Source organism: Hemicordylus capensis, chromosome 1 (genome assembly GCF_027244095.1).
Source record: "Hemicordylus capensis ecotype Gifberg chromosome 1, rHemCap1.1.pri, whole genome shotgun sequence".
Classification (NCBI taxonomy): Eukaryota; Metazoa; Chordata; class Lepidosauria; order Squamata; family Cordylidae; genus Hemicordylus; species Hemicordylus capensis.
The window spans coordinates 360,789,710-360,814,417 of record NC_069657.1 but is presented as its reverse complement, the minus strand read 5'-3'; the positions used below and the strand labels follow the sequence as shown (position 1 = coordinate 360,814,417).

The 24,708-nt window shown below is 43.2% G+C and overlaps 2 protein-coding genes across 5 annotated transcripts in view; both read left to right on the top strand.

Moving 5' to 3' along the window:
- The first annotated feature begins 36 nt into the window (after positions 1 to 36).
- On the top strand, positions 37 to 19,921 carry NUP43 (nucleoporin 43). 3 transcript variants are annotated; one of them, XM_053292225.1, is made up of 9 exons: positions 37 to 440; positions 1,546 to 1,675; positions 9,548 to 9,670; positions 9,928 to 10,005; positions 11,911 to 12,079; positions 14,332 to 14,467; positions 14,578 to 14,729; positions 16,945 to 17,067; positions 18,956 to 19,921. In XM_053292225.1, exons 2-9 carry the CDS (start codon positions 1,610 to 1,612, stop codon positions 19,168 to 19,170), a joined length of 1,062 nt encoding a protein of 353 aa, XP_053148200.1. In that variant the 5' UTR covers positions 37 to 440; positions 1,546 to 1,609; the 3' UTR covers positions 19,171 to 19,921. The 3 variants fall into 3 exon arrangements, with proteins under 3 accessions (XP_053148200.1, XP_053148208.1, XP_053148191.1); XM_053292233.1 differs by lacking the exons at positions 37 to 440; positions 1,546 to 1,675 and adding an exon at positions 8,290 to 8,538; XM_053292216.1 differs by lacking the exons at positions 37 to 440; positions 1,546 to 1,675 and adding an exon at positions 8,301 to 8,642.
- Positions 19,922 to 22,063: 2,142 nt separating this feature from the next.
- LATS1 (large tumor suppressor kinase 1) overlaps positions 22,064 to 24,708 on the top strand; it is a 36,843-nt gene continuing 34,198 nt past the window's right edge. For both annotated transcript variants that reach the window (XM_053292181.1, XM_053292171.1), the window contains exon 1: positions 22,064 to 22,281. The gene's annotated coding sequence lies outside the window, so the exon portion shown is untranslated. The remainder of the gene's footprint in view (positions 22,282 to 24,708) is intronic.

Here is a 24,708-nt window from a genome sequence, read left to right as displayed (position 1 = left end):
GGATGGTTTTGGCGGAGGCTGAAGCGGGGTGACAGAGTTTGGGAAAGCTGCCTGTGCCTTTAAGCAGAACCATGTGACTGAGTCTTGTTTCTGTCTATTTATAACCGTGACCCAGTCCAATCTGAAAGGCTCATTTGCAGTGTGGCGGTATGGGTGGATTCTTCGGGCAGTGCTGAATTTTCGAAGAAGGCTTTCAGAGCCGCGATGTCCACTACCAACCATCTGGAGCCACCACAACATACATGTAGACTGGTGTGCTTTCCGTCGTGTGATTGCACCACCGGCTTCGTCATGCACGTCGTTACCATGCCTAAGATATCTTTTACATCTTTGAAACTTAGGCCAGTTTATTACCAAGAATACCAACTTATTGTGGAAACCGTTATTTCTAATGCCTGTGCTTGATTCTGAGTTGTTTTCGAACATAAACATTGAGATCTGTAAGAATCTTCTTGTTTTCTTCTTTGTAGTAGAAACTTCGTAACCATTAAAACTGTTCAATGTGTAGTAATTTCGGAATATGTCACAAGTATATTGTGCGGATCAGTTGGTATGTTTTAAAGCTTAATGTTGGAGAGCAAATTGACTACAGTGCTAACTTCACAGAATCCCACAAGGAAGGGGATTGAAAATTAAAATGCTGATATTATAATGCCCTTATACTGATTTGAAGTACTGCATGCAGTTCTGGTCACTGTATCTTAAGAAGGATATTGTAGAACTGAAAAAGGTGCAGAAGAGGGCAACCAAGATGATCAGGGGACTAGAGCACCTTCTTTATATACTAGTCGGAGGGCTATAGTCCACCTCCAGCCTCAAAGGCAGGATGCCTCTAAATATCAGTAGCAGGGGAGCAACAGCAAGAGAGAGGGCATGCCCTCAACTCCTGCCTGTGGGCTTCTCAGAGGCATCTGGTGGGCCACTGTGTGAAACAAGATGCTGGACTAGATGGGCCTTGGGCCTGATCCAGCAGGGCTGTTCTTATGAGGCAAGACTACAGCATCGGGCTTTTTAGTTTGGAAAAGAGGTGACTATGGGGAGATATGATAGAGGTGTATAAAATTATGCATGGAATAGAGAGAGTGGACAGAGAGAAAAATTTCTCCCTCTCTCATGACCAGGGGTCATCCCATGAAACTGAAGGCCAGGAAATCTAGGACCAACAGAAGGACATACTTTTTCATACAGCACATAATTAATCTATGGAATTCTCTGCCACGGGATGTGATGATGGCCACTAGCTTGGATGGCTTTAAAAGGGGCTTAGACAAATTCATGGAAGACAGGTCTGTCAGTGGCTACTAGTTGGTGGCTATAGGCCACCTCCAGCCTCAGAGGTAAGATACCTCTGAATACCAATGGCAGGGGAGCAACAGCAGGAGAGAGGGCATGACCTCATCCACCTCTTGCCTGTGGGCTTCTCAGAGGCATCTGGTGGGCCACTGTGTGAAACAGGATGCTGGACTGGATGTGCCTTGGGCCTGGTCCAGCAGGGCTGTTATTATGTTCTTATGATTTTTTGGATGTTTGTTTTTTTCCTTCCAGGCAAAGAATACACAATTTTTATTAGCCTGCTTTCCAGTAGGTTTATGAGATCACCTGGCATTCCATGTGTCCATTTGTGTGTCCCCGCTCATCAACTTCACAACGCCTGGACCAATATGGACCAAATCGGGTACAGTTGTAAGCATATACATGGACACCTTAATGGCATAGTTGATGATGTCATCCACCCCAATTCAAGATGGCAGATGTGTAAACCTCTAAGGCACAAGTGGGCTAACTTGTGAACCACTTTACCAATTTGAACTAAATTTGCTACAGCTGTAGGGACACATAGGGATGCCCCAATGGTGTCATTTGTGATGATGTCATTCACCCCAATTCAAAATGGCGGACGTATGAAAGTTTGAGGTGTAATTGGGCTATCTTGTGGACTGTCTATAACCGATTTGAACCAAATGAGGTACAGTTGTAGTGAGTGACACACAGTGACACCTCAGTGGTATAGTTTGTGATGATGCCATCCACCCCAATTCAAGATGGCAGACACGTAAACTTTTGAGGTGCAAGTGGGCTAATTTGTGAACCACCTAACCGATTTGAACCAATTTGCTACAGCTCTAGTGAGTGACACACAGGGACACTTCAATAGTGTCGTTTGTAATGATGTCATCCACCCCAGTCCAAGATGGCGGACACGTGAACATTTGAGGCATAAGAGATCTAACTTGTGGACCTCGATTTGAACCTAATTTAGTCCACTTGTAGAGATAGTGAAAGGAAAGTAGACAGATTATTTCTTACTAGAACAACTTGCAAGGGACAAAGACCTAATTCCTCAGGATGATGTTCCTGTTGCAGAGATATCTCATTTCCTCAGACCTCACACTCAATATTTTTGTTTTGTTTTTTTCTCACTCACCGCTGCTAGTGTGCAGTTGTGAATCCTGTATGGAATGTGGCTGCACTAAAATCACAGGTACCTGTAACATTGTAAATTATGAGTGATAAAACTCTTCTTCTCTGTGGCCATTCTGTCTTGTAAATTTCTAAAGAATTTTTGTAGATCGTCTTTTTTGCCTCTATCATACAAGTGTGTGAATGCTCCTATATCCCCCTGGTGTTGTTGTTTTTAAGTGGAAATTGCTAGCAAGGCTTTATTCCGCCACCAGTTGTGCCCCACCATTTCATTAACCTTTTGTTAGAGCTGACAGAGTACAAATTTTAAAGCACAGAGCACAGGATATTTTAAAAGAAGCACAATGATCTTGCAGGAAGCTACCCTGCATTCATTTGCTGGAGACAAAATATTGCCTTATATTCATGCTGAACTGGCATGAGCATAGATGAGGTATTACAGCAAAGATGTCTCTTTAAAAATAAATTTGAAAGGTCCTTAATATTTGGTGTTTTTTAAAAACCAGTCTAATTTGTTTCTCCTCTGGCTGCAGACTAACAATCCAGTTGTATGCACTTAGGTGTGCCTAAACCTCTCATGTGGGGGTGCACTAACGAGAGAGTGGTCTATGTGTGTTCTAGATGTTTTTGACAAAAATACTTATTACACATTTGCAGCTCCTCATGAGCGGTGGCTTTTGGGCTGGCCTTTGGGTCAGGGGTTCCTTCAGGGATCCTCTTTTTATCTGAGGGAGGAGTTGGCCACCCTCCCCATAGAGAAGGGCTGGTTCCCTTCTCCAACTCTCTTGTTGAAAAACAGATTATTCTGGGAAGGAGTTTAAGAATTCTACTTCTGAGGAGAGGGCTGGTCTTCCTTCCCACTCTTCCTAATAAAAAGATAGCTTTATTATTTATTTTATTTATGTTAATTTTATTAAAACATTTTTATACCGCCCCAAACTTACGTCTCTGGGCGGTTTACTGAGACGTTTACGTGTACAGTTTACAGAGACGGTTTACATTTAAGATTACTGATCTGGCTGGGTGCATTCTAGTTCCTACTCTCTTTAATATTTTTATTAATGATCTTGCCCCTTGTTTACAGGACTCTAGTTTCCACTCTCCATCTATTGCAGGAGTAAGCATGCCTCTACTATTATATGCAGATGATGCTGCCATTATGGCTAGATCGCCAGTTGGCCTCAGAAGAGCCTTGAAATGTCTGGCTCTCTATTGTAAAACTAACTAGCTCTCCATTAACTATCAGAAGTCGAAGGTTATGGTATTCGTGAGAAGATCCAGACTATTACAATGGTCGATAGATAATCATCAGCTTGAGCAGGTTTATACCTATAAATATCTGGGAGTGGTTTTGCATGCCAGAGGGACCTGGAAGGCTCACATAGAATACGTTACATTGATGGCTCAGAGAAGTTCTCTGGCTATACGGAGGGTTTTTTTATACTGGAGGAGAGGAAATCATACCGGCAACTCTCAAGCTGTTTGCGGCCAAAGCTAGGAGTCAGTTACTGTATGGCGCACAGTTGGGCCCCTATCCTTCTTATAAACTCCTGAAAGCTGTGCAAAATAAATTTCTTAGAGCAGTACTAAGAGCACCAAGATGTGCTTCTGTGATGTTGAGATTTGATCTGGGTGTTCTGAGAATTGAGGCTAGAGCTTGGATGTTGATCTTAGCATTTTGGCTTAGGATAAACTTTCTTTCCTTAGGGACGGATTTTGGCTGATAGTTTTCAGTCTTCCTGGGCCCAGGCAATCCATGCTAAAATTCTTTCATTGGAATTTCCCCTGGATTATCTGGTCTTGTTGAGCCACAATCAAGCTCTACAGGCTCTGAAGCAGAGAATCCTGGATATTGAAAATCAACACAAGCTTTCCATGATCCTTGAATGTTCGAGAAGGAGGCTGGGTTTATGCATTGCTGTCAGGGGTCCCACTACTTATCTGTATACCCTAGAGAACCCACGCTATCTCAGGCCTTTCTTTAGAGCAAAGTATGACATGCTCCCGTTGGCTGTCCTGGCAGGGAGAATAAAGAGTATACCTAGGGAATAGAATCTGCCCTTGTGGTTATAGGGAAATTGAAACCATCCAACATGTATTGTTCCATTGCCTGTTTTACAGAGAGTTAAGACGCTCCCTGATATCTCCTTGTCTGGCACCCTTTCCAGGATGCTCAGAAGATTTTTGTGTTTCTTATCTTCCGGCAGATCAATCTCCATCAATTACATATAAGGTGGCGAAGTTTTGTTCTAATGCTATGTGGTTATGTCAGTTTTTTATTTCATGCGTATGTTCTTCCTGAATTTTTAGTTTATATATTTTATTGTTAGCAATTGCTAGTTAAGTCTTTGATTGGTACTGTATGTGATTGATATTTTATTACTTTCTAGCAACTGTCAGCCTCTTGTAGGATTCCTTTATTCTACCATTTCTAGTTGATTTGTAAGCTGACCATGGGTCGTAAATACACACACACACACACAGAGATCTGGCTGTCTGGAACTTTAAACACACATGCTCATGAATGCTTTGGATGGGAAAGGAGAAACATTGCGGGTCCGCTGTAACCAGTATGGCTTTTTAACGTCGGATGTTCCAACTAGTAGAGGGGTAAAGCAGGGTTGCATTTTGGCACCTACTTTATTTAACATCTATATCAACTCAGTGGTGAGCTGTTTATCTGACATGTCTATGCATCCTCCAAAACTGGCACAGAAACACATTGCAGTCCTGCTGTATGCAGACGATATGATCCTTTTATCCCAGACGCCCATAGGACTACGTCCAGCACTAGCACAATTAAGTTTGTTTTGTAACAGTGAGCTGATAGAGGTAAACTACCAAAAGACAAAAGTTTTGGTGTTTGCTAAACAGCCAAAGAGATATATGTGGCACATGAATGGGAATACAATTGAACAAGTTCAATCTTATAAATACTTAGGCGTTGTATTCCACTCATCTGGTTCCCGTATTGCGCATCAAAAACATTCAGAGCGCCCAATTATCAATTAATCTAATCGAATCATTTTATTTCTCACAGGGAGCTTTGTATATCCCTGTTGCAATAAAATTACTATTGGCCAAAGTGTATCCTCAGATAATGTATGGTGCACAATTGGCCCATTTAGTAATTTTGCTCCGTTAGAAACACTTCAAACTAAGTTCATAAGAACTATATTATAGCTGCCGTGTTGTGTCCCAAATACTGTTATTAGAAGGGAGGTGGGTCTGGTTAGATTTGAATCATGCTATTGGAGATCTATCATACTTTACTGGTTAAAATTGGTTTTCACGAAAGTCAGCTTAGTACATTTAATTTTGGAAGACTCCTTTAAATCCAAATGGAAATTGGCAATTACAGAAATATTACTATTATAGGGATTCTCTCATGATGATTTTATCAGATTGGTTTCGATCAGGCCAGAAGAGAAATTGTGCAACGTATCCATGACGTGGAGTTGCAGATGGAACATGCAAAGTTACCGAGTAGCATTTACATAGGTAGTCAGTGCACCGAGCTCAAGCCTGCTACATATTTAAGTAGCATCTTAATTCCAAAATTTAGATGAGCTCTAACACTTGCCCATGTAAATGCTTTCCCAACAGCTGTGCTCCATGGGAGATTCCGGGGTATACCATACACATCAAGATTATGCCCTTGTGGATCTGGTAACGCTGAAACAACTGCTCACGTTTTACTGCATTGTGAATATTACAGAGACATAAGACGCCAACAAATTGCCCCACTTTTGATTAATTTTCCGGGTCATGGAGAGGATTTTTATTTAAACTATTTGCTCACTAATCCTAATTCGGATGTTATTCATATTGTGGCCAAATATTGTTATATAATATGCCAAATGCATATAAATGTCTGATTTTATATTATCATCTTCTTATTATTATTATTATTATTATTATTATTATTATTATTATTATCTTTATTATCTTTATTATTTTAATATTGTTGTATTGCTGGTCTACGACCGAAATAAAGTTTTTCTTACTTACTACACACACACACACACACACACTCTGATCTGGCTGTCTGGAACTTTAAGCACACATGCTCATGAATGCTTTGGATGGGAAAGGAGAAACACGTAAAAGACTCCTGAGGGCTGTGGAAGAATACCTGTTTTGCATCCATAAGGTTCCAGGTTCAATCTTGCCCTCTCCAGTTAAAAGGACCAGGTAACAAGTATTGGGAAAGGCCTCTGCTAGAGACCCTGAAAAGTCACCACCCATTAAACAGTACTGGGTTAGATGGACCAATGACTCCAACTGCTGCAAGGCAGTTTCATATATTCAGTGTGTACCTATATTTATTTATTTATTATTCTATTGAATCTGAAGCTTGTGTTAAAAAACTAGCAAGTGTTGGTAGTTTCTTGAATGGTGCTTTGCTAACCTGAAATATTATTCTGCTGTAAAGAGTGTGTATTATTATACCCCCTCATATTGCTCCAGTGCTGCTGTGGCTTGCTTCTTTTTACGTGGTACTATACTGCAGCAAAATGTTCAAGATTAGCATAGTAGTGTTTGTTAGAATGGATATGCAGAAATTTTCTTCCTTCATGTAGGTTTTACAGAGAGCAGAGTGACTGCCAAAAAATCACTTGGTATCCCATGCTCAATCCCATGCATGGTTAGGTATGACTAAACCCACTAGCTAATATAGATTCCCTTTGGATGTGCATAATGACCTGCAACTTTTGGCCCCATGGCCTTAGGCATGCCTATCACAGACTAAGCTCCATTAAACACAGTGGGACTTGGAGCTAAATAAACATGCATGGCACTCTATAATCCCATGCACACTTATCTGGGAAAAATCTTGTTGAACTAAGTGTCTTTCTTGTCCTACACAGTGAGGACAGACCAGCACTCTTGTCGCATTTTATTTCAATACTGCCCTTTGCTGATGCAGTACTAATTTTCATTTATTTGTTTTCTATAGGTGTGTGCTGCCTTCTTTTTCTCTCAAACCTGTAGGTCAATCTCTCTCCCCCCCCCACCTAAAATAATGCTGAATTTGCTTAGTTGCATTTATCATCCACACAGACCCCTAATAAATTAGATGCTGTGCGACAAAAAGGAGAATCCATGAGATGAATTCTAAAGTTGTCAGATTTAGTGTGTTTACAATTTTTTTAAAAAGCAGAAGAAATCAGCAAGGTATTTAACAGTGCAACCCTGTGTATATTTACTTGAAAGTAATACCATATTCAGTTACAAGGCTGCAATCCCATGCATTGATTGATTGATGAAGTGCCATCAAGTCGGTGTCAACTTTTAGGGACCACATAGATAGATTCTCTCAAGGATGATCTGTCTTCAACTTGGCCTTTAAGGTCTCTCAGTGGTGCATTCATTGCTGTCATAATGGAGTCCATCCACCTTGCTTGCTGGTTGCCCTCTTCTTCTCTTTCCTTCAACTTTCCCCATGCATGCTTACCTGTAAATGAGCCCTATTGAACATGTACTCTACCAATGAATGAATGCACTATACAATATTGCAAATTCATTGTTGGAGCATAATGGGATGATGGCCAAGAAGAGAGACAGTGAGATATATCTAGCCATATCGGTCATGACAAGGTCTTCCAGATTGGACTGCAATCTTCAGGGACTGACATTAATCTCCCGGTAACTACTGAAAGCAATCCTGAACTGTTTTAATTGCTTGATATTGTGAAGAATGTCGACTGGGGAAACCTCCAGGAATAGCCTACTTGTATATCTTGAATAATGTGGGTTGTTAAATAGTGATATGGGGAGCGGAGTGGTTTTTCACCTGTGAAATACCTAGAGATATTTCCGTCTCAATGTTTCCTATAATTCTAGTTAGGAAAACTACAAAAGTCCTTCTGCCTTGAGGTGGCGATTTAGTTGCTTGAAGGAACATCTCGCGGTACTCCTCTCTAGAGTGCAATCTCTCCAAGAGAGAACAGCGCTCTGAGCGCAATCGTAGTTTTATAGAACGTTTGTCCTCTTTGCGTTGCCGTCTCTCCCGTGACTCTGGCTAACCAATCAAGGAAGTGCGTTTGAAACCCGGTAGAGTCAAGGCTAGCTGCTGCGGGACTGTACTTCTTGCAGGCATGGAGGGGTCTGTTGGTATGTATGTATCCCAGAAAGTCAGCAAGATTCGCTGGCGGCCTCTGTCAGCCACGGCCTTGCAACAGCCCGAGGTTTTCGCTACGGGCTCGTGGGACAACGAGGTAAAACAAGAAGCTGTGCGACATCCCTCGACTCTCTAGTTTCACCCCATGAACCCCTTCCCACCCAGTCTTCGCGCCACAGGAAGGGCTGTTTCTCTTTTTGTCTTCAGGATTTTGGTTATGCACCTAGGGTTTTGGCAACTGCCTTCAGCTGTGGGGCTTTCTTCCCTTGGAGATCCGTTAAAGTGTCTCTCTCCAGTTTTCCGGGGCCGGGGGGAAAAGATCTTTCCTCTTTAGACGGCCAGAATTAAGAGCATATGCAAAAAAATTAATTTAATTGGGTAGTATCTTGTTTTAGGTGTGTGTGGTGACTGTTTTTAAACGTTACCTGCCCTGAGCTGTGAGGAATGGGCATAACAGAAATTGAACTAAATAAATGATATCAGTCCGAGCATTAGGAACGGGATTGGGAATAACCAGCCCTGAGCCCGCATTAATATTAATAACTAGCTTTTGGAAATGAATCTCAATAGAGGTGTCCTCTCTTTCTCTTTCCTTCCCTGCTCCCCCTCCCTTTCTGTGCCATTATGGTGCCTGTTCAGAAAACTCACAGAAGAAAAGAAGTTTTTAAATTCTCTGCTATCAGTTTCCAGCAAGTCCTCCACCACAGTAGTATAGTTTAGAATAGTAGGTACTAAAAAATAAAAATAAAAATCTGGCAGTTTATTGTAGTCTCTCTCATGTGTCTGGTGCGTGCAAACAGTAGCAATGCATTCCATATTTACCTTTAATGCCAACCTGTGTGTGGAATTTGTAATGCTGAAATAATTTCTTTAAAATGATTCTGAATATATTTCGAGTTTGGTATGTCAAGTGAAGATATAACTACTGGAAAGTAATTAATAGGTTTCTATGCAAAAATGCGTTCCATATTCTGGCATATAAATTTGTTGTAAACTTTCCAGGAAAATAAGCTTTCCATTTGGTTTGCTGGAGACTTTGGAGGCTTGAACCCAAATGTGGAATGTCATGGAGAATTGCGTCTACTATGTGATATTCGACACAGTGGTGATGTTATGGATATGGAGGTAAAACTGCTATAGAATGGCTTTTAAGAGATTGCAAGGTATATGTCCCCTCAGTCAAAGTTGCAAAGTACTGTACTTGTTTGGTTTGTTTGTTCATTTGTACTTGTTTTAATGGGAAAGGAAGCTCTGCCTAACGTACTATTTGGGAAATCTAATATGGGACTATTGTACACTTTGCTTAATTAAATCTGTCTCAATGTTGAATGTGATATTAACATGGCTGAATCATTAACAAGTTTTTAATTATCCCCCCTTAGTTCTTGGATCAGGAGAGAATTGTGGCTGCTTCATCCACAGGCAGTGTGACCATATTCCGGCATCATCAAAATAGTCAAGTAAATAGATGGCATTTGTTTTCAACTATTCTGATAATTATACCAGTCATTTTTAGGGCAATTGGAACATCTAGAATGACCAAGGCATAAGGAAGTTAAACATGAAAACCATTAAATATGATGATTTCTTTTCCTTTTGCTTTCTTGGACAAAAACATATTGGAAAGCTGATCTCTGTTTCTAAAGAAGCATAATCTCTGCAGATGATACCCCAACACCTTTTCAGAATTGTGAATTCATTGCAGCATCAAAGATCATATGTCAGTGCTGAGATTTGCTAGCAGACATACATGGATAGTGGCAAACCTGCACTGTTGAGGGCACCTACTGAATACAAGTCTGGCAGGACACCTACCTGGGAGTAAATCCAATCGATCATAGTGAGGCTTGCTGGATACCCTTGCTACTTAATGAAAATGATTAGTCAATATACAGATTATGACTTTACATTTAAAATTTTAATCTTCACAGTTCATACTTATTATTTGCATAATGCTGTGTGTTTCTCATACAATTCTTATTTCACTGATTTTTACAATCAGTATTATATGACTACTAGTATTTTTAAGCCCGTTAAAATAACGGGCGCTAGTTGGGTTGTGTAGATATGTCTGTTAGATCTGTGTCTCCGTTACATCTTTTACAGTTTGACTTTGTAAGTGTTAATGTTTATGTAAAGTTTTTTTTATTGATATGCATCTTAAAAGCTTTTTAAATACTTATCAATTAAGGCTTCTCCTCCTCCCTTCTCCCACATGGCCGCCTGGCTCCATACGGCCGCTTCAGCGGCTGGGCTGGTTCTGCCGCTGCTGCCTCTGCCCTCCCCAGTCCCTTCCATGCCGCGGCTGCACAAACAGCGTCAGGCTGCTCCGGTGCAAGCTCGCCTGCATGCCCGCCGTTGCCGGACCCATTGATCTCCGCAATCACATGCTGGGTGGGGCTGGCAAGGAAGCAGATTCCTCCCCACCATCCAGCACAGCCAGAGCAGAGAGGGAGTGGCTACGAACCCAGCACCATGGCCAGCCTCACGGTCTACAGCACCTCCGTGACCGGCTCTAGGGAGGTGAGCGGTGCAGGAGAGCCGATGTGCGGTCCTGGGCGGGAGGCGCTCCGCCAATTCTCCCCCCCAACTCTTTTTCTTCAGGCTCCGAGGAGGAGGCGCAGTGCGTGCTTCGCTTCCCCGCCTTGTCTCTCTGCTCCTTACCGCCCCCCCCCCCCCGTTCGATCCTTTTTGTTCCAGCTGCCTTCTTTTCCTGGCTCCAGCTGCACTTCTCATGGCCGCCGGCCCCCGGCGTCTTTCCCTTCCCTGCGGCCGCCGCTGCCCCTGTTCTTTTTGGCGGGCGGGCCAGACCCGCCGCCGCCTCTCCTATCCCCGTGGCTGGGCTGGACCCGCCAGTGCCGCATCTGCTCCCCGGTCCCCTCTTCTCCTTCTCCCAGACCGGGAGCCAACATGGCCGCCTGGTGCCTGCGGCCGTATCTTTGCTCCGCGCATGCCCAGAACGGCTGAGAAAGACACGGGCGTAGAGACACGGGCGCACACCCTGGCTCTTTATTATAGAGGATAGGCAGACAAGACATGTTGGATGGCAGGTAGGTGGTGTTTCCCCCCCACCCCACACAAATCTGTGAGGCTGAAACAGAGACATACACACATTATTTGATTTGATATTTTAAGGACAAGGACCAAACCAGATGTTAAAAATGTCCTTTGTACACAAAATGTAAAGTCAAAATCTATTCTGTGTTAACAATAAACCTGTAGTTGAGTTACATTGAAGGTAGTAATTGATAAAGCCCCCCAGTAATCTCTGAGTTTTGAAATTGTGAGAAATCTTCTATTTAAAATTCAGCCACTGCACTTTTTCACATAGGGTGGTGTTTTGATTTTTACACTTTGTTTTATAGACTCTCTCTCTAAGCCAGAAATGGGAGAATGCACATCACTATGATTCATCCAATGGGAGTGCATCATGCACTGGGATAATCTGCAATAGCCCTGACATTTTTACTGTTGGTGAAGATGGCAGAATAAATATGTTCACAGCTGATCGTAAGGAAGCTGTACGTACCATAGGTAGGCAATTAAGTCTCTTAGACTCAGGCCCTGATCACTTGTACTGATACTGTTATAAAATCTTTCTTCTTTTTTTAAAAAACAGGATAAAAGTAGAATCAATTGTACTTGTTCGACACCTTCCATGCTCAACACCTTCCATGCCAGTATATCTTTGTCATACTTCCAGAGTACATACTATTATGAAACTATAGACAATGCTTTAAACAGATCCATCTATTGGAGTCTATAATATTGCTTAATGTATAGACCCCAACTAGATTAAGGCTAAGCAGACACTGAGCCAGGATCAGATAGCTGTGACCAGTGTTCCCTCTAGTGAGCACATGCCTTAGACTCTAAGGCATGTGCTCACACGTACATATTTTTTTTCATGTCTGCTCAGTTAATTTTTCCTGCTCATGTTGAATCAGGAAGGCCCCATCCTCAATGTACATGTGTTCACACACCTTGATAGATACCACCCAGAACAAAACTCATTCTGCACACAGATGGAAAAAAATTAAGAGAGTTCACTGGGTGTGACTTTGGGCAGCTTTCCATAGCAACATAGGGAGCTGCCTTATACTGAGTTAGACCATTGGTTCATCTAGCTCAGTATTGTCTACACTGACTGGCAGCAGCTCTCCAAGGTTGCAGGTAGGAGTCACTCTCAGCCCTACCTGGAGAAGCCAGGAATTGAATCTGGGACCTTCTGCATGCAAATCAGATGCTCTGCCACTGAACTATGGCCCCAACCCTTGGACCACAGGTTTCTTTAGTACCGAACCTAAAATGTTTGAGTGTTTAGAAAAGTTTTCAGAATTTCAGTACTATGACTAAATAGTGCATTAAATAACTGGCAGCTCTCTCTCAATAACTAGAGTAAAAGGACTGTTTGCCACAGCTGTTTTCATTTTCATAATTGGGCCTACATACAAAAGGCCTATGGCTTTGACTCCCACTCTCAAATGGTAATTGGTCCTCTTTTCCACCAGATGGTGAAATAACTTTTTTACCATATTCCACATCACTAAAAGGAGGACATACTCTGTTTTTAGTAGCTTCCAGTATTTAAGAAAGTACTTCTTATATGTGTTTCTTTGAGTCCTATACAAACAAGGAAAATAATCACATGAAGAAAAGGATAAAAAATAACGTCCTTTAACAATGGAAGTCAGTACACTAACTTTAGATACTAATCAACCAAATATTAACATACTTTTTATTTTTACTAGTGAACAGAAAACTGTGTGTGCACCATTGTGCTTTTAAAATAGGATCTGAGATGAGAGCAGCAGTTACCTGTCTAGACTGTACTACAAGGTCCCAACCACAGTGGGGTGCAAGCCTTTTTGACAAAACAAGGAGGGATGATACAGTCTTGCTAACCCTGGCCGGAAAGCCTTGCAACATAATGTTGCACAAATATTTCCTATTTTGGTCTCCTACAAGTGGTCTGTGCTGAGAGGGATAAGAATAGTTTATATTTAAAAAGGAAAAAAAGTGGCAACTCATGGGGAATGCCCAATTAAAAATTGGTATTACTCAGTTCTTTTCTTCAAAGCTTGTGTATATTAAATGATAGCACATGTCAATTATTTTGTGTTAATGCTGATTTAGCTTTTGAGAAACTGGCTTCAAATTAAATATAAAGCTAATACAGCCAGTAACATGTATATTAACTTCTACATAGTTAATTGCTCTTGAATTATGATAAAGTTGGTATCTAATTAGCAAATACTTTGTTCTTGGTTTAAGTCTTAAAGCTGCAGATATTTGACTCTGAAATGGTGATATAATGAACCAATATGGAGTCTTTCATGACATTTCTCTCATGCATAGATCAAATAAAGTTCTTGCATTGTTTACTGGAGACAGTTATGGCAATGTACACTTAAAATCACAGAATTTTAGAGGTGGACCTCAAATGTCCAGCCTCCTACTGAGAGCAAGAAATTGCTACAGCATTGCTGACTGATGGCTGTCCAGCCTCTCCCACCACTGCACAAAGTAGATGGTTCAATTCTTAAAGATCTCATGGAAACAACTTGTAATTGCTGGCTTGATCCTACTTTGTTTTTCTTCCTTTTGTGCCAATCAGTTCTGACTATTGGTTGGTTTATACTTTCATTAGTTGTTTAGTTGTACTAACATTTCATTCTCTTTCAACATTGCAAGAAGTGGGCAGTATATGTTAACAAATTGTTTATAAAGTGATAACATATTTTCAATGAACTTGCTACTATGAATATTTTTCTAACTTCCTGTAGACAATGCTGACAGCAGTACACTCCATGCAGTAACTTGTCTTCGCACAACTGAGATTGTAACAGTTAATTCAATTGGTCAGCTAAAAGTATGGGATCATAGACAACAAGGAAATGAACCTTCACAAATACTTTCAATGTAAGCACTTCATTTTCAGAGGATCAATGCTATTAAATCCAAATACTACAGCTGTACAATAATTAGTTCAATTAGTGTTCTTGTGTATTGATTTTCTTCTTTCCTTGTAGGACAGGGGAGAGAATTCCACTGCACTGTGTTGACAGGCATCCCAGTCAACAGCACATTGTAGCTACAGGTGGCCAAGATGGAATGTTGAGTATTTGGGATGTAAGACAAGGCACCATGCCAGTATTCTTGTTAAATGCTCATGATGCAGAATGTAAGTACCTAAAAAGGCACAGGTATCTTCTGGGTCCTTATTAATGTAATGATTTTAGCTATGGATATAGTCTCCCCCCCCCCCCGCATGGGCATAGTAAATGTAATATATATTACATTTCACTATTATAAATGTAATAATAAATGTAATAATAATAATAATAATAATAATAATAATAATAGTGTTCATTCCTAGAGGGATCCCCTTTGGGTTCAGTGTAGTCCTGCATCTTTCTTTCTCCTTGATGCATATGTTTATATGTATACCAGGTTGGCCTGGGAATTGGAGGTCTGTGCATACATCTTACATCTCCATCCGTACAGGAAGTGTGCACAGACCTCCCAACTCTGGACTGCTCTGCAGTGCATCCATACACGTGTGCTCAAAGAGAAGAAAAACTGAGCTTTGTGGGAATCCCTGCGGACACTGGTACTGTATGAGGAAGGATCATACTAGTAAATTTCTTGGGATACATTGGCATTTTCCCATTTGCACAGCCCACAAAGGAAAATTACAATACTCAACAGTGCTTTGTTTAAACTAGGGATGTGCACGAAAGGTTGTTCGGCACGGCGGGGGTAGGGCTTTAAGGGCGGGGGAGAGTGTACTCACCCCCCCGCCGCATTTCCCCCGCTGGCGCTCTCAGAATTAGAAGCCCCTCGGGACGGCAGCGTTCCTCCCTGCCGTCCCGTTGCCCCCGTCGGCCGGAAGTCCCGTTCGCACGCGCGCATGACGGGCGCACGTGCGAACGGGACTTCCGGCCGACGGGGGCAACGGGACGGCAGGGAGGAACGCTGCCGTCCCGAGGGGCTTCTAATTCCGAGAGCACCGGCGGGGGAAATGCGGCGGGGGTGTGTGTGAGTACACTCTCCCCCGCCCTTAAAGCCCTACCCCCGCCGGCGCCGAAACGCCGAATCGCCCCCACCACCCGAAACGTTTTGGCAGCCTTTTCAATGGCTGCCGAAATGTTTCGGGCTCAAGCCTAGTTTAAACAAACCTTTTCTGCAAAGGGCAGTAAAATAAAAACAAATCACTAACTGCAGAGGTGCAAACACCAACATCTGAAATCACTTGGTGAAAGCTGTCTAAAAATCTGCTACTTCTACTGAGCTGGGGCAAGTTTATACATTAACTGTCACACTTCTGTGGCTACTGGAATTACAAGTAATCTGTTTACAAGTGTATACCATATTTTTGCACCAAGAACCCACCCACAGCAAGCACCTGCACTTGTTTAGAGCCCTTGGTTTTGAATGATGCCTGTTGAAAATGAAATCGAAAGCCTGCGCCCTGCCTTGCTTTCTCTTCCTGGAGCTTTTAGACTGCCCCGCCCCACACTTGCTGTTTCGGGAAAGCCTTCACCCTTTCAAGTTCCTGCTCTCTTCTTTTCGGTTTTTAAAAAACCCCACGGGTTCTCAGTGCAAAATTACAGCAGTTAAATATATGAACTACAAAACCATCTATCTTCTATATATTTAATTCTTTTAGGCGCACCCGTCACTAATCTCATGCATAGCAGCTCTTGCAAGAGAGCTGCCGATTAGTGACAGGACCGCGGGGGGGGGGTGGCCCAGAGAATGGCTGGCTGCCATGGGGGGGGGCAGGGAGAAGACGGGCAGCTGGCGGACAGGCAAGTGGCCCTGGCAGGCAGCCAGCCAGAGTGGCTACAACTGGGCCCAGCAGATGGGTGGCCACAAACAGCAGGTGGGCAGCCGTGACTGGCAGCCAGAGCGGCTGCAACTGGTGGGCGGGCCGAGTGGGCGGGCGACCGGAGTGGCTGCAGCAGCCACGACTGGTGGGTGGGCCCAGCAGACGGGCAGCTGCAAATAGCAGCTGGTCATGACCGGCGGGTGCCGCGACTGATAGGCAGGTGGCCAGAACTGCAAATGACGGGCAGCAGCAGTGGCTGCGAATGGCAAGTGGGCCTGGTGAGCGGCTGTGGGGAGAAGAGGGGCAGGTGGGAAGAATGCGGTGGGGGTGGGAGGACTAGGGGTGCAGATGCTCTATGCTGGATCAGCTAGTTTTATATATTTTAGAAGCTCACTTTTTTTAAAAAAAACCTTAAGCTTCTGTTCTCTTTTTTGGCTTACCTTCAATTCATTGCATATATTAATAAAGGTTAGAGCATTTATGCTATGTCTGCATACTATGCAACGTGACTTGTCATTTGTCGACAAGTATATATGACAATACATACATATGTTCACTTGTTCAGTGTGGGAAGTGCACTTTCATCCTTCCAATCCTGATCATCTGTTCACATGTTCAGAGGACGGATCTCTGTGGCACTGGGATGCTTCCACTAATGTGTCTGAAAGAAAACCTTTTCTTCATACAGGTAATGTTTACTTCACACTTCAAGTAGCTGGAATGTGTCTTATGATGTTGGCAGACTAGAGAGTTTCTGTTAAAATTTCAGAAGCTGGTGGAACGTTGTGAATATTGCAATGTATAATTGGTTTAACTTGACATTTTCTGTTTGTATCATATGTCGCTTGCTAAGATGCAAGGAATAAAACTTGAATGTCTCTGGCATATACCAACCAACTTCAAAAACTAGCATACTAGTCAAAGTTTTGAGAGGCATTGAATTATTTTCCTCCTCCCCTCCCCCACATCTGTTCTTCATGGGGAAAGGAGTGAAGTAGGAAATGCATAGAATATGGCCAACATCCTGACTACTTTGCACTGATGCGCCAGGATTTCTGTCCTGCAAGGGGACAGAGGTGACTTTGGTGAATTCCTCTCTTCCCTCTAAAGCTGCCTGTGCCTGCACCAGGGTTTCTGTCCCGCGGAAGGGGAAAGATGACTTCCCTCTGTGGCTGCCTGTGCCTCATGAAACTATGTCCCTAAAAGTACCCCAGTCCTCAGGGACATAATTTTGAGGCACAAGTGGCTGCAGAGGGAAGAGGAGATTGCCCCTCAAAAACCACTTCTTGCGGGCTGGAAAACCCTAGCACATTGGATGTCGGCCCCTATTGTTAAAATGCTCCAAGGAGTTCTATGGTGGTCACAGTACAGTATCTGGTGCTAATTGCTGATGCTATTGTGAAGTTGTGTGTCCACAAATACTAACTGCTCAGGGAATGAAAGTCTTAACTGTAGCTTTCACATCTAGTGAAGGAAGTGAAGTGTTGGTTCAGCTGGAGGAAATGCTCACATGCTTACGAGCTAGAGACAGAGGTTCAAATTTGGAAAAGTGAGTGGAAGAGATCCCCTATGCAAGGATACCATGAGGTGCAGAGCCTCAAGACAGAGCTACTGACATCTAATTGCTGAACTGAAAAAGGGAAACCTTAGAGCAGCGTGGAAGAGAGAAGCAGTATGTGATATCTACTCCTAAAACAATAGATCTGTCCATGCTGTTGCTGCTACTCTACATTTGCATTTTAGTTGTACTGAAGTCTCATGAAATGTAAAGGTAAGGGCCATTGTTAAAGTGGTAGGAACAGACTACTTCTGGGATGATGGCAACAAAACCAGATTCTTTAATCACATTAGCTGGGTACACATGATCATAAAGTAAGGCTTATTTGTTTTGGGAACACGGCTGCAGAGAATTGCAAGCCTGCATGCTCCTCTTTCTTCCCTCCCCTCCACCTGTGACAAGGCATTATTGACTCATCACAGATGGACTCCTGGCTCTGTGTGTCGTCCAGTGTTTTTACACCAAAGTTAAACCACAGCTCCCAAGTTTGGCTGACTTACGAATCTATGATTTAATAAATGAGGATTCCTGGATATGCACAGTGAGGGAGGAGAAGAGAGTACACAGGTTCAAAACTCAAGTAGCATTCACGAGACAGCAAACCATAGGTCGCTTGATGAACCAGCCTATTTTCTGCAAATTACATGACTAAGTGTAAAGCATCATATCCGATATGCAGAATACTATGGGCAGGTTCACAGCTGCTGGTCTGGAAATGGGAGACATGTAAGCAAAATGCCAGGACATGAGCACACACTCAACAGGCATGGCTTCTAAACCCGCTCAAGTCCTGAGATTTTCCTGACTCCTGTACCCGAGATCTGGAAGCTGGGTGGAGAATCTCAGCTGAGTGTTGGGAATCTGATGCAGGAACCAGAATTGGGCGGGTTTAGATGTCACACCCGCTAGGAGCGTGCTCTCACATCCCAGCAATTTACATATTTCCCACCTGGTTGTGTGAACCCACCCTATGTATTTCTGGTTTTACTCTAATAACTGTTTACTCTTTGTCTTTCAGGTGGGCGAAGCACTACATTTCTTTCTCACAGTGCAGCTAATGAATATATAATAAATGCCTGGCTAAGCAATGATCCTACTAAAGACCGCATGGAGATCACAAATTTAATTCCGAATCCCACATTATCTGTTAATACTTTAGATGTTTTAGGATCATGTATTCTATGTGGAACTGATGCAGAATCTATTTACGTTAAGAAGAACCTTTTTGCATGATCTTACTCTGGCATAACAGGTCCAGCAGTTTAACTTTAAATACTCGAATTCATAACCATTTGGCGCAGCCATGATTAAACTATAGGGACATAACTTGAAATTTACATTATAGCTTGATTTTTACATAAACTATTGTCAATTGTGCATAGGTGACTTACACCTTTTTCCAATAAATTGTCTAATTCTGATTTTAAAGAGCAAGGGTAATGTGACAGTTGTCAACAGGTCTCCAAAAACTATGAAGAAGGAAATTCAAATGCTTTAGTACTCGTGGTAATAGACCAAGTTCCTGAGCAAAAGCCTACTTATGGGAAACCTGCTACATATAAAAGCAACGTTTAAGATTTCTCATTGATGTAAGAAAATTGCAAACAGTGGCATCAGCCCTTAAAAGTATTTAAGAGCACCTTCATTTAATAGTGCTTGCCTCTAAACACTCTCTATCCTTATTGATAAAACCAATATTTGGCCTGTGGTATAAATTCCATTTAGAGTGCCAACCTTTTAACTTGGAAGTAAATATTGTGGATTTCAGTTTGGCTTAGTTCCAGTTGTGTGCTAAGGCTTATTTCTTCTATGACCTGAAGGGGGGGGGAAACTGCATGTGAAACTATTAAATTGCCTGACTTCATGTACCATGTATTGTTTTCATATTGTTAATCTTTCACAAAAGTTGTTCACTTTGAAAGTAATAAAACAAAGATAGTTAAAATTGTATAGAGTTTATGAACATTAAAGCTGCCTTGTTAGACTATTGCGTATAGTTGTAGTAATATTTTTAGGCCTTGATTTAGAACTTTGTTTAAGCATATGCAAAATCAGAGCCAGTGAATGCTTGAAGAGGAGCAGAAATGTTTGGGTAATAATGGAATGAGAAATAGCTGAACAGGAGTTCAGTAAGAAAAACTGACACCATTAACCAAGGACTTAATAGGCACTGCAGTTTCCTTTCATACTATAAAAATTCCATTTCATATATTACTGTCCCTTCAAAAAATTTAGAATGCTTTTGAGGGTTTTTTTTTAAATTGAGGGTTTTGTTGTGCTTCAACCAGATCCTGCTCAAAGGATTTTCTGCTGAAGTGGGCTGTTCACAAAAGTAAAGGTAAAGTGTGCCGTTGAGTTGTTTTTTTCTGAACTCAGGATTCTATACACGCCTGAGCAGCCCAGGCGACAAGGGTATGAAGCAGGTGTCTCCGCCCTCGCCATTGGGGCAGCTCAATTATCACATCGCGCTTCCTAAAGGTAAAGTGTGCCGTCGAGTCAGTGTCGACTCCTGGTGACCACAGAGCCCTGTGGTTTTTCTTTGGTAGAATACAGGAGGGGGTTTACCATTGCCATTTCTCACACAGTATGAGATGATGCCTTTCTAGAGTGAGTGAAAGAGTGAACTGAGGCCACAGAGGCTCATAAGAACAGCTCTGCTGGATCAGGCCCAAGGCCCATCTAGTCCAGCATCCTGTTTCACACAGTGGCCCACCAGATGTCGCTGGAAGCCACAGGCAGGAGTTGAGGGCATGCCCACTCTCCTACTGTTACTCCGAGGCTCCTTCCTTGCCTAAGCAGGTGACAGGGCAGCAATGGAGGTTGCCACTCTGTCACCCCTACTCTCTCTGGGTGGCGTGGAAGAATGAGTGGGAGGCCCCACAGGTTTGGGAAAGAGCATCTAGGTTCCAAGTTCCTTCCCTGGCATCTCCAAGATAGGGCGGAGAGCAGGACTCTCCTTAGAGAGCTCTGGCTGCGGGGCGGGACCCCTGTCCAATTAATTCTAATGGGGGTTAAAAGCATGTGGCCTGGAGCAGTCCTCCTGCTTGCTATGCCCTAAGGACAGCTCTGGCTGAGAGAGATTCCCGCCTGCAACCTTGGATCAAACAAATTCATCACAGAACAAATCAATCCAGAATTTTCACACATGGCACAAATGACTAGGCTGAAACTACCACATTCGGACACATTATGCGAAAACCCAGCTCCCTTGAGAAGTCCATAATGCTGGGGAAAGTTGAAGGAAAGAAAAGAGGAGGGCGACCAGCAGCAAGGTGGATGGACTTGATCACGATAGCAATCTCACCACTGAGCGACTTAAAAGGCCAGTGGAAGGCAGCTCAGCTTGGAGGGAAGAATGGACGCTAACTAGAGGACACTTAATCAATCAACCTTGGGGAAGCCGCTGCCATTCTGTGTAGATAATACTGAGCGAGATGGACCAATGGTCTGACTTGGTATAGGGCAGCTTCCTATCTTTGCTCTTAGGAGTGTTGAAGGAGCAGTTGCGCCTATCTCCACCCGGAGAGTGGAGGTCGTGGTCCTTCTCATCCAAGCCGCGCCCCTGGCGGAGCTGCTACTTGATGCTGCGGGCACCTGCTTGGTTGAGCAAAGAGGCAGCCGCTGGGCGCTTCTTTGGGCCCTGCCCTGCCCAAGGTCGCACGTGAGAAAGCAGCAGCAGCAGCTCCTGCTCCTTACCACCGTCACTCATTTGCCCGCCAAAGCAGCAACAGTCGTCCTCTCCCTCTGTGTGGGTGCAATGTTGGGCCGCATTTCCCCAAGAGAAAAGCCAGCCGGACGGGCGGGGGGGTGGCGGCTGCTCTTTTGGGCGGCTGCTCAATTTGCCCGCTTTAGCTGGGTGGGGAAGGACAGCAGGTAATTGGGCATTCCGAAGTGGTATGTCTTCAAACAGGTAACATGCCAAGATAGCAAACCCTGAACTTTCTTCCGACGCCGGCCGAGCACTAAGTAACCCCCCCCCCCCTATGTTTCAGACGAGGCCTCTCGGGTGTGCTTCGTAGGGGGGGTGGGACGCAGCACTCCAACCTACCCGCATTCCAGAGGCGGGGGGGGGGGTGGTACAAAGAAGGGAACGCGCCGGATGACACGCGCAAAGGAAGTTGGGAAAAGGTTTTATATCCGGGGATATTGCACAAAATGGCGGCCCGGAACTGAACCCCAAGGGGGGGGAGGAACAGCAAGGTGGGAGGGGATGAGCAGCCGCTGCCATCAACGCCGGGGACCGAAAGCTTCCTGTACCCACCGCAGGGACGTGTCACAAAGCTGCCGTTTTCCTGAGAATTCCCGGGCCTGAGGCGCTGCTCCCTTCCTCTTTCCCTCAGGCAGGTGGGTAGGAAGGAAGGGTTGACTTCAGCTCCGCCTCAGGGAAGGAAACTTTGTGGCTCGCTAATGGGGAAGGCCCTGCGCATGACACGCCTTGGCCATTATAACGGGCCCTTCTGCTACCTTGGCAGAAATGCCCCCAGGCTCCTCCTGGGGCACGTATTCCCACCCACCACCCGCTCTTTCCCCTGTGCTGCTGCTTTCCTGGTCCAACAATCTTCTATGGTCTCCGCAGAGCTTTTTCTTCCGGGCCTTGAGGCGTCTCGGGCATTCTTTAGTGAAGCATAGAGGTTCCACTGAACCCAGCCGCAGCGCCCCCCGCCCGCCCCCGCCCCGCTCCTTGCCTTCTTCCTCCCCGCGCATCTGCTCCCGAGTTCTAGCCTGTCTTTGCTGGACCTTTTCACCAGTCTGGCTGCTGCTCTCTTCCCTTCTTCTGTTCAGTGTTCTAGTACTGAAGTCTTCTCGTTTTCCTTTCGGATGTGATTCGTCTCACGTTGGTGGCTGGTATTTTCCTTTGTATCTTAAGAAGAGAATTCGTTACGTTTTTCCGCAGGAGATCAGAATTCGGTCGAGGGGTGGGAATTCCTACATAGCCAATTCTATTTTAAACTGTTATTGTTTCGAACAATTTACCTTATTTATTTATTTATTCTCTGTGTAAACTGCCCTGAGTCATTTTTGGAAGGGCGGTATAGAAATCAAACTAATAATGATAATAACAACAACAATAACAACAACAACAAAGAAGACAGGTGAAGAAGGAAGAATGACTGTTTAAAAGTGTAAAATTGATCTGAGATCGAGATTAGTGACTAATGTTCTAGTACAAATTAAGTACAGAATATTTTCTGATTAACCTTTTTTCCTCAATATGAAATATATACTTGTATAAAGTGGTATAAAAAGGCATGCAACTTTAAAGTTACTTTGCTTAGATGCAAGTGAGTTTTAACTAATCAGTATTCATAAAAACTTGTGAAATAAACCTAGAATAGCAAGTAGTTGCTTTTCTTTTGAAGCGCCATATATTTGATGCCAAAAATTGTCACTAATTATAAAATTCTATTAATTGCTGTAAAAATAATGAAATAAGGTGGCTTCTTGTCGGGATGGCTTACTGACACACATGTGGTAAAGGAAGAGGAAGACAAGAGTTTTGGCAATTCACTTTATTTAAAATAGGGGGAAAAGAAATTAAATGTAGAAAGGTGGTAATCTGGTACGTGAGATTTTTTTTTAATGGTATGTGGATTCCCTTTTTGTGTTTGACTGTGGTTACCTAAATATATGCCCAGGTGTTGTGGGATTTTAATGATAGCGTGACCATTTCATAAGAAATAAGCTATTAATAATTACAAAACTGAAGTATTGTATCTTGCATTTTTTAATATATTGTGATCCCTTTGGGGACAGGGGACTATCTTCTTATTTATGTATTTTTCTGTGTAAGATGCTTTGAGAACTTCAGTTGAAGAGTGGTATATAAATATTCATAGTAGTCTTAAAAGTCAATAATAATCCATTGACATGTTGGACTCTTATTTCTTTATTTGATTTATATACCATCCTTCCAAAAGTGGCTCAGGGCAGTCACTTCTTTCTTCTAGTAACTCTAACAGTGCAATCCTATGCATATTTACTTGGTTATTAGGAGTTCCACTGATTTCAGTAGACTTTACTTTCTAGTAACTGTGCATAGAATTGTTCTGCCTGACTGCAATCCTATGCATGTATACTTGGGAGGAAGTCCCATTAAACCTGGAGAGGAGAGCTGGTCTTGTGGTAGCGAGCATGACTTGTCCCCATAGCTAAGCAGGGTCTGCCCTGGTTGCATCTGAATGGGAGACTTGATGTGTGTGAGCACTGCAAGATATTCCCCTCAGGGAATGAAGCCGTTCTGGGAAGAGCAGAAGGTTTCAAGTTCCCTCCCTGGCTTCTCCAAGATAGGGCTGAGAGAGATTCCTGCCTGCAACCTTGAAGAAGCCGCTGCCAGTCTGTGAAGACAATACTGAGCTAGATAGACCAATGGTCTGACTCAGTATATGGCAGCGTCCTATGTTCCTATACTGTCCTAGACAGTCAACATTGGAATTCAGTCTGGTCTCTTGAATATTCTGTTGCTTATTGTTTTTATTAAAACAAACAGAATGAGGGGAAACCTTAGATGAAAACTTATTAACCAGTGGATGTTTGAATGTACAACCCTGGGTCATGGAATAGGAGGGATGATTTCCAATGTGGGGACAAAGGGGGGAAAACTAGTGATGGCTGGATGCGTGGGAGAGGTTTAAATTTTAATATACTAAAAAAAGTAACACGGGTCCCAACTCACTCCCTAAGATATTCTTCTCTTTATTTCTTAACTTCCCTTTTAAATAAGAGAATACTCCAGAATCTCTTGTTTTCAGTGTACATAGTGTGTATAGTGCC